This window comes from Lolium rigidum, chromosome 2 (genome assembly GCF_022539505.1).
Source record: "Lolium rigidum isolate FL_2022 chromosome 2, APGP_CSIRO_Lrig_0.1, whole genome shotgun sequence".
In the NCBI taxonomy this organism is placed as follows: Eukaryota; Viridiplantae; Streptophyta; class Magnoliopsida; order Poales; family Poaceae; genus Lolium; species Lolium rigidum.
In genome coordinates this window covers 158,065,508-158,075,142 of record NC_061509.1, presented here as the reverse complement: position 1 = coordinate 158,075,142, position 9,635 = coordinate 158,065,508, and the positions used below count along the sequence as shown (strand labels likewise).

Sequence of the window (9,635 nt, the reverse complement as noted above, 5' to 3'; positions counted from 1 at the left end):
GCATTAAGACCTTAACTAGTAACTCCTCGTGGTTCGATATATTTATTTCGAAACTAGCTACAATTGATTTGTGTACCTGGTAGTTATCAAGCTATTTTCGGCCACCGTCGCCGGAGAGCTCAACGCTTTTGGTTTTTGTCCTTAGTTGATAACTTATTAATTAGGTGAAAACCAAAATGGGATAGGAGGTTGGAAAATCTTACAGGGAAGTGGTGCAGAAGGAGGGTTGCAGCCATGCTGAAATCCCGCTCGTGTGTGCTGCGTGTGTGGGTCAAACCGGGAGCTCGCCTGACAACGGCGCATTGCCCGGGTTGTCGGCGGATCTTGGCCGAAATTGGGACGCTCGTGTGATCCAGGCCAGAGCTATGCAGGGAGGAGAGGAAGAGGCCTTCAGGGAGAGAGCAGCAGGTCATGTGTGGATTAGTAGGTTACTGTGAGGGAGCTGATTTTTTGGGAGGCGGTGTCTGCGGGGGCTTGGCCCATTTGGAGGCATGAAGGGGCAACACGGCCTAGGTGGGACGACAAGGATGAAATTGTTCGACGAGATTGTTGCCTGATGAATTGTTTTCAGATGAAAATATGTCAGATAGGACGAAAAACTTCCGACCGGAGGAAACATAACCAGTTTTTCCTTTTTATACAGTATATAATATAATATATAATATATAAAGAGATAGAGATATATTTACATTTCTTTTCATCATATTCAGAATTGGAATTTTTTTGGGTACACGTGAAACTGTGAAAACAGGCAGAAGCAATGCACTCGCTCCCGTACCTATAAAAAAACTACCAGGGCTATTCTCGTAATTTTCTCCCCCACCAATTCCAATTCGCCGCTGCCCTAGCTTTCTGCCGTCGTCTCCTTCCCAGCGACGAACACCCACGAATACCTGCGCCTGATCCGGCGCCGGAAACCTAGATTCCACCACCCGAATCCTCTCCCCGTCGCCGATCTCCTCCGCGCTGTTCGATCCGCCCGTTCCCTTGTCTACTCCCGACAAGATCTGAGGCCTCCTCGCACCCATGGATCCGCGCGCCAGGTACCCTCCCGGAACCGGCAATGGTCGCGGCGGAAACCCTAACTACTACGCTCGTGGCCCGCCGCTCTCGCAGCAGAACCACCACCAGCAGCAGCAGACGCCGGCGGCGCACCAGCAGCAGTACGTGCAGCGCCAGCCGCAGCAGCAACACCAAAATCACCACCACCACCACCAACAGCAGCAGCAACAGCAGCAGCAGCAGCAGCAGTGGATGCGGCGAAACCAGATCGCCGCGAGCGAAGCGGGCGCGCCCGGGACCAGCGGGCCCAAGGCTGTGGCGCCATCCCCGGCGGCGGTCGGCAACGATTCTAGGTAAGTAGATCGGAGGCCTAGTAGCTTGGACGGCGATTTGCAGGTTATGGTATCTGTTGCCTCAACACATAGCTTAAGCGGACCACCAATGTAGCTTGTGAAAGCCAGCCGAATGCAGTTGGGTGCCACTTCCTTCTCTGATCTGACGAGCCCACAGCAGTTTTCTGCATTCTATGTTTGTAATAACTGGGCTGTAACACGAGCATTTTCACAACCATTGCACTCGTAATGAGTCATTAAGTTAGACGTGGTCATGAATAGCCACGTCAGTGGAGAAACTAGAACCGGAGATGGCTACTCATCAGAAATTATGCTTGTTTTGTGCAGTTCGCAAGATTGGAAGGCCCAACTGAAGCTTCCACCCGCAGATACACGATTCAGGACGGAGGTAATTCTTGCCATTGTTTTCTTGATTGTGGGTACTTTCCATACCAGGAGTCCCTGAACATAGAATTGTGTTGGTTGCCATATATACTTTGCCACTAGTTTTTGTTGTTGTGGTACAAATTCTAGTCATGACTTCATTTTACCACCATTTATTATCTTTTGATGTCTGTTTTCTTTGATTAAGGTTTGTGGAGAACCTAGGTTTGAACAATGATTTCTGAAATCCATGAGATATCTCCACGCTAGAACTTGCAAATCATTATGTCATTACTTGGTAGTCGATGCTAGTTATTTGCATTTTCAACATAGATATGTAAGAATTGTTGTAATGATAATACTCGCATATGAACCCTAGTAATTTAGATTATGGATTTTCAATTTCCACTGTTGAACCCTCAGCCAACAGGTGCTGCACGCTAGCTTACTGGTGCTTTGTAAGGGGTAATGGAGGCACCAGAGGCAGAAGATGGATCATGGCTAAGACTTTTTTTTTTGCCGGTAGTGGCTAAGACTTGTTTATTGATAGCTTGGTTCAATCAGACTTGTCTGCCTCTTAGAGATGGCTTACACATGAGAATCCAACAGGATTAGTGTGAACTGTGGAAAACTTTACCAAAGGTTCTTGCAGCATTCCAAACTTAACACTAATGCTCAATTTGATCCAACATGTACCAATCCTGATTGGATCCTGTAGCTTGCGCCTTACTCCATCTGGCACCTAGTCACTTTTCGGGTGGGCTGTAGTGAATTTCTTACATAGCAACTGTAGTTCATTTCTTTAGGTTATAAGTGTTGCCCTCACTTTGGTGGGACGATGCAACACATCAGCTATCCAGGAGGTTAAATGGTTCTGTACATGTTTCACAGCTTACTTGTGCTGTGAGTACATTTTGTTAAAACTAAGCATGTCTTGAGTTTGCATCTGCAGTAGAGATTATATTTCATCATTTAGATAATTAGATAATTTTATTCCTCTTGTGTTATTGCTATTTGATGTTATGGTGAACTAATGCATTAGTATGTTGCTTCCTTGCTTTGCATGTTGGCGTGCTCTTAATTATCTATTTTTTTCTATACATAGGATGTTACTGCCACCAAAGGAAATGAGTTTGAAGACTATTTTCTCAAGCGTGAACTCTTGATGGGAATATATGAGAAAGGATTTGAAAAACCCTCTCCTATCCAAGAAGAAAGCATTCCTATTGCATTAACTGGAAGTGACATTCTTGCTAGAGCAAAAAATGGAACTGGCAAGACTGCTGCATTCTGTATTCCTGCACTTGAAAAGATTGATCAAGACAAAAACGCTATTCAAGGTTTGTGCTACCCCCTCATTTAATCTGATAGATACTGTTTACAGGTCAAACTGTTACCACTTGCTTGATGGTAAGTAAGAGTGGTAGATGTTTTGACATGTATGCTTGTTTTTCTCAACTTTGGAGTTTTCTTTGTGTGTGTGCATGTGCACACCTGTCGGCTATTGTACTATAAGGTTTTAATAATGCAATGCTGCCTCTTGTGATATGCAGTTGTTATAGTTGTTCCCACACGGGAATTGGCTCTACAGACGTCACAAGTTTGTAAAGAGCTTGGTAAGCACCTGAAGATCCAAGTTATGGTCACCACTGGTGGAACTAGCCTGAGGGATGATATTGTTCGTCTACATCAACCTGTCCATTTACTTGTTGGAACGCCTGGGCGTATTTTGGATCTTACGAAGAAAGGTGTTTGCATTTTAAAGGACTGTTCAATGCTTGTTATGGACGAGGTAATTCATACTAAGCTTATCTAAATACAGTCACGTTGCTTGTATTGCTTTGTAAATGGCGGGGTTAGTTGTGTTATGTGGATTTTATCATCTTAGTCCATAGTCAGTATCTGTTCACTTGTATTTGTATGTGTTTGCCAAAAAGGTTACCAAGCCACAGTTTTTGTGGCTACTCCTGGAAACTAGCACACAACAAAACATTGCCATGCTTTGCTATGCCGCGAGTTAGGCATTTTTGAAAGAGTTAAACACCTGCTTAACTGCTTTATTTGTGGCCACACCTGTGGCAATACTCAATTTTTTGCCAATTACAAGGTACACGCATCAGAAAAGCGTGCAAAGATGCGCTTAGGCTAGCCAAACTGTGGTTACTATTTTGATATAACATAGGGATTTACACAAGGAATTTTGGATTTCACTAGTACACAAACCAAACATGGCTTGAATTATATGGAGCTAAGAAATTATCCCCGCCAATACTGTAGTTGCAAACCTAGAGTTCATCAGCAAACGAAATATTCCTTGCATCTACACCATGCATTCAATTGTCATTCTAGAAGTACCTTACTAAAATAATTTTAGATGGACAGTTTTTAACTATTTGATCGTGCAGTTGTATGTTCTCATTCATAACCAAACCACTTGTCCGAAAAAAAGCTCGTGTACTGTAGGTATCTCTAATAAAAACTGTGCACTCATATATGTATTCCTAGCAATTTTACTTTCTCAAATGAGTGCCAGAAAACTTCATGGGTTGCCAATTGCCTGATCCAGTGACCCCTTGTTCTCGCAGTTACCAGTTAAATTGTTATTCTGTTTGCCTCTAAAGAAAACAGACACCGTTTCCTCCCTCAACTGTTGTATCAAGCTGCTCTTTCTGGTCCCTGTCGAAGAAATAGCATTTTTCGAATCAAATTGTAAATATTAAGTTCGTTACTGTTTAGCCCAGTTGTAAATAACTATGAGAATGTTAGAAAGATCATTAGAGAATATGTATATTTGGAAGCAATAATTACCCAGTGGAGAAAACGAGATACGGTTCTTAGGCCAAATAGTAGCTTGAAGCGTTAGTCTGTAAAAGAAACGAGTAATGCTTCATAAGGACAAATAGTAGCTGGAAATGAGAGATAACGTGGTGCCCTAGGCTTCATCTTTTATTTAGAATACTACAATGAAATGTCTGCTATATTTTCGTCTAATTTCTGCTGAACTGAGTTTCCTTGATATTGCACTATTTTGGTTCTGCAGTCTTGGGGCTGTCAGTAAATAAATACATCTACATATATATCTTTGTGATTTCCTTATGAGAGTTATTGCCTTTTCGTGCAGGCCGACAAGCTTCTCTCTCCTGAATTTCAACCTTCCATAGAGCAGTTGATCCGTTACCTTCCTGCAAGTCGACAGATTTTAATGTTTTCAGCAACATTCCCTGTGACTGTCAAGGAGTTCAAGGACAAATATCTGCCTAAACCTTATGTCATTAACCTCATGGATGAACTTACACTGAAGGGAATTACACAGTTTTATGCTTTCGTAGAAGAAAGACAGAAAGTTCATTGTCTTAACACCCTATTCTCCAAGGTTTGACTTTGTTTCTTAATTTAGTTAGGCATTTTGATCTCCTGCATAACATATAACTAATCCGTTTTATGTTTATATCCATACAGCTTCAAATAAATCAGTCAATAATATTCTGCAACTCTGTGAATCGTGTTGAGTTATTAGCCAAAAAGATAACGGAGCTTGGTTACTCTTGCTTCTACATCCATGCAAAAATGCTGCAGGATCACCGTAACAGAGTTTTCCATGACTTCCGTAATGGGGCATGCAGGAACCTTGTATGTACAGGTAAGTCTCTTCTGTATTCCCCATGTTCTCTCTGAAGGACATTGAACAAGTAAATATTTTGTTTAGAGATAAGAAACTTGTGATAGTTCATCTTTTCCCTTTCTGTTTGTGTTCTCGCACTACAAGTAAAATATTTGGACCACTAAATTTAGCTTATGTCTTCATACCTGTTATTATGAACTTTATTTTGATGAAAAGGCAAATATACTGTTTCAACAGTTGACATGGAATTCTTATTTGGGCCAATCATTTCTATATGTTTTGTCTTCAATAACCATCTGTTTACTTTGTTGGTACAACTTTGGATAGTGAGTTCAATCCATCAAGACATGCTTGTCAAATTTCGAATGGCTAACTAAAATGATGATAGTTACAAATTAGTTTTGGCAGATAAAGAGATAATGAAAAGTAAACCTAATAGTGTCCTTTCATGCCTGTCCATTTTACCGTGGTTACTTTTGGAATTTCATTAATTGCTTGTTATGAGCAGAATCAATTCATTGGTGAATTTATTAAGTAAACAATTCTGTTGCTGCTGATTTTTTTAGCATGTGGGGTTGCGACTACTAAAATCGTTTACTTGGTGCTGAAAGAAGTCTGGGCTGTGTGGCATATCATTTTTTCTAGTTTCTTATGTTTGTGGTCATATCTTTTTCAGATCTTTTCACAAGGGGGATAGATATTCAAGCTGTTAATGTTGTTATCAATTTTGATTTCCCCAAGAGCTCTGAAACATATCTCCACAGGGTATGGCATTGAAATAATCTTTTACTTAATTCTCGCACTGTGACAATCAAATTGTTGTTTTTATGTTGCCCTCTGTATAATATTCTGTTTGGTCCACAATTTTAATGCCTTCTGTTATCGGCAGAACGAAATAGAAATCTTATATCTTGTAAATGGTTATCCTTGACGTTATTTTGTTTACCTTTTGTTGGTAGTATATCTCCCACTGTGATTTTTAATTATTCGCTTGACCTTTTTTGGCCTTCTAGGTCGGTAGATCTGGAAGATTTGGTCACCTTGGTTTGGCTGTGAATTTGATCACCTACGAGGACCGGTTTAACTTGTATGATCATGTTCCTACCGCAAATTTCATGAGGTTTTTAATTTCGTAGTTTCTCTCTTGACAGAATTTTGTTTCTGCGAACAGGTATAGGATTGAGCAGGAGCTTGGGACTGAGATAAAGCCAATTCCCCCTCAGATAGACCAGGCCATATATTGCCAATGATAGGATACTTTCTTCACATGTATTCACTTTCTCTGAGAGTAATAAGAAGACAACTCTTGTACATACCATCTCATCACCTAGCAGGTAATCAAGTTCTTTGACTCTCACCTGAAGTTTGTACTGTTCCATTGTCTTGTGGGGGTGGTGTGACATCCATGGGAAACTGCCTGCATATCTGCGCAAGTTTTTGTGCTTTTTTGCAGGTTGTTACTTTTGACAAATTTGGTCCATCGCAAATGGATCACCTAGGTTTACATATTAGTAGAGCTGCGAATTTAATACAGAGTAGGCATTTTTTTTTTATCTCAGTCAATTCTTTTACGTAAAAGAACACTCCACAAACTACTTCTATAACAGAAAAATATTGTAAACCTAAACATTGAAGTTTTTTTTTTTTGTAACAGAAGTGCATGTAAGGCAGATTGTTCTCATAAAATCACACATTGCTGTTTCACCTTTTTGGCCCTACCTGACCCACCATTGTCTATGCTACTTCTGTAAACATAGACCCCATCCACTGGATGTTTGTCACGTGGGGGTGGCGTGACATCCATGGGCTTGGTTTACTGTAAGAACTGATTGCAGATCTGCACAATTTTTGTTCCGCTGTAGGTTGTCTGCACAATTTTTGTTCCTCTGTAGGTTTTTGCTTCTGACAAATTTAGGACATCACAAGTAGGTCGCCTTGGGCCTTTTGTGAGATATCACGTATGGTTACATATTAGTACGGCTGTGAAATTAAAACAGCTTACTCCATTTTCTTTTTATCTTGTGAACTACTCCTATTTAATGTAACATAACACTTCACAAAACTACTTGTAGAACGGAAAAAAACATTGTAATATTACACATTGAAGTATTTCTTGTAACAGAAGTGTATGTAATTCAGATTTTTATCATAAAACGGCACATGGATGTTTCACCTTTTGGTCCTAGTGACCTGCCATTGTCTATGTTACTGCGTTGCTATTGGAAACATAGACCCCACCCGCTGGATGGCACATGCAACCGGTGTGGCAGTTGCATGGCAATATCGGACTGAGTCTGATTAGTTATTGTCACATGGGCGCCACCTGTATTGCCTATGCGGAGTATGTTTCAACCAAGCTTTGCACTCACATAGTCGCATGGACCCTGTTAGCTACGTCAAAGAACGTGCGGATTTATGATCAAATCTGCCTCCCATATCACATCTGAATGCTGTATTTTGCATGTTGCTAGTTTCTAACAGTACATAGGCACGATTTTACTCCACGATTATGTTCTCCGTTCTTACGTTTACGGTTTACCTCTTGTTACAGCTTATGTTTACCTATCTATCATGTGTGCAGGTTTTAATGTGGGCCACCTGTGGTGTATGGGAACATTATTGTGGATCATGTGTGAGACAAGACATCCAGCTTGGCAAATTCTGATGGACCTCGTTATGCTAACATTAGTGTGGTTAACAAGGGGCAAACGCCCTGTTACTCTCAGGCGCACAGCGGTTGTACATTGCTAGGTGCCTGTTCCTGGGCTAGCCGTGGCCTTTTAGTTCTTTCAATCATAGTTCCCGTCTTTCCTTGGTGGTGTCATTAGCTATCTCTGACAGGACATTTTAACCCTGTTACTTACTGGTTGTGTGTCTGCGTTGTTGGTGCACGCAAGTGGGTACCTCAAGACTCAAGTCCCAGCTTGGCCGTGTGTTGTTGACTTGTCAATCAGAAGTGGGTCGTCCAACTTGAGCTCTGAACTGTCAATGCCTTGTGGCTGCTAGGAGCCTAGGGCCTTCAGCTATTGGTCGTGAACTGGAACATTAGTCTGTCAATAATGTGCAGTGAGCTGCATTTTGCTATGCAGTCCTGCTCTTGCATCATGCATAGCAGTGGCCTTGGGCCGTCTGATTGTGGCTGTGAACTGGATATTGGCTGGTCAATAATGTGCAGTGAACTGCATTGTGCTATGCAGTCTTGCAATTGCATCATGCATGACTAGGCAGTGTGCCTGTATGTCATGATACTCAAATTCTGCATTATCTTTCCAAGTTGACAATGTATTTGTGCAATAAAAGAGCATATCTGCTGATACCTGTTCTGGAAAATGATGTCATTTTGAATTGTGAACACTCATTTTCTTGGTTCATCCTGTGCAACGTTACATCTATGATGAAACAAAACAATTTGCAAATAGTAGTAATGTTTTACTGTAGGTATTTGTGAAATAGTAGTAATATTTTACTGTAGGTATTTGTGCAATAGTAGTAATGTTTTACTGTAGTTATTTGTGAAATAGTAGTAATGTTTTACTGTAGGTATTTGTGCAATAGTAGTAATGTTTTACTGTAGGTACGGAGTATTACAAATGAGCAATCCCTCCTGTATCAGCTTCAACCAAGGGATTGGTCTTGCATGTTGTCGATGGTTTTGAAAATTCAACATTTTGCAACCAAGTACAGAAGGGTAAATGCAATCATGAGCATTGAATCCCCTTGCTTCACGAGGGTTTACATAAATTCAACTTACCGCTGCTGGCCAGACTCTCCTTGGAGTGCATGGCCAGGTAATCTGAGAGTGGCAAAGGGCTGTCCCCGTGATACCGTGGCAGCCATTTTTAGCCTGGAGTTTGGGCAGCATGGGACAAGTCAAAGGACGTTGTCTAGGAAATATTCAAACACAGTCCTGAATCGGATGCAGTCCGGTATATTTTAGTGTAGCAAGCGTATGTTTTCTGCTTCCCCCCATATCGATTTTCAAGTGCCATCGCTTTCAGTTTCAGGTGATGAGTTTCGGCCCCTGCGCCATCCTTTTCTTGGTCACGTTTCTGATGTCATGCAATGAGGGCAGGAGTGCCTGACTTGCTACTAGTACTAGTACCAGTATAGTATTCATGTACCTTGTTTCAGCGGATGGGGTCGTCCGCCGCGATGCAAACGCGACGTAAATATGCGTCACGTTTGCGTCTCCGTGGATGCTGCGCGGTTGCGCCTAGCGCCCGCTTCCCCACGGACCCGCCTAGCATCCTGGTTCGACCGGCTTCGAATTAAAGCACATCAAACGCGTCAATGTC

The 9,635-nt window shown here is 41.7% G+C and overlaps 1 protein-coding gene across 1 annotated transcript; it reads left to right on the top strand.

The window, feature by feature from the left end:
* Positions 1-830: 830 nt before the first annotated feature.
* LOC124692492 (DEAD-box ATP-dependent RNA helicase 8) lies at positions 831-8,761 on the top strand. Its single transcript, XM_047225880.1, has 10 exons — positions 831-1,355; positions 1,683-1,743; positions 2,824-3,058; positions 3,272-3,510; positions 4,840-5,091; positions 5,178-5,358; positions 6,017-6,105; positions 6,354-6,427; positions 6,512-6,674; positions 7,922-8,761. Exons 1-9 carry the CDS (start codon positions 1,027-1,029, stop codon positions 6,588-6,590), a joined length of 1,539 nt encoding a protein of 512 aa, XP_047081836.1. The 5' UTR covers positions 831-1,026; the 3' UTR covers positions 6,591-6,674; positions 7,922-8,761.
* The last annotated feature ends 874 nt before the right edge of the window (positions 8,762-9,635 follow it).

Excerpts from the sequence above, each read along its gene's own strand:
- LOC124692492 (XM_047225880.1), top strand. The coding sequence starts at position 1,027 with ATGGATCCGCGCGCCAGGTACCCTCCCGGAACCGGCAATGGTCGCGGC. Across the intron at positions 1,356-1,682 it reads GCGGTCGGCAACGATTCTAG|TTCGCAAGATTGGAAGGCCC; the intron begins GTAAGTAGATCG and ends TGTTTTGTGCAG. Across the intron at positions 5,092-5,177 it reads TTAACACCCTATTCTCCAAG|CTTCAAATAAATCAGTCAAT; the intron begins GTTTGACTTTGT and ends ATATCCATACAG.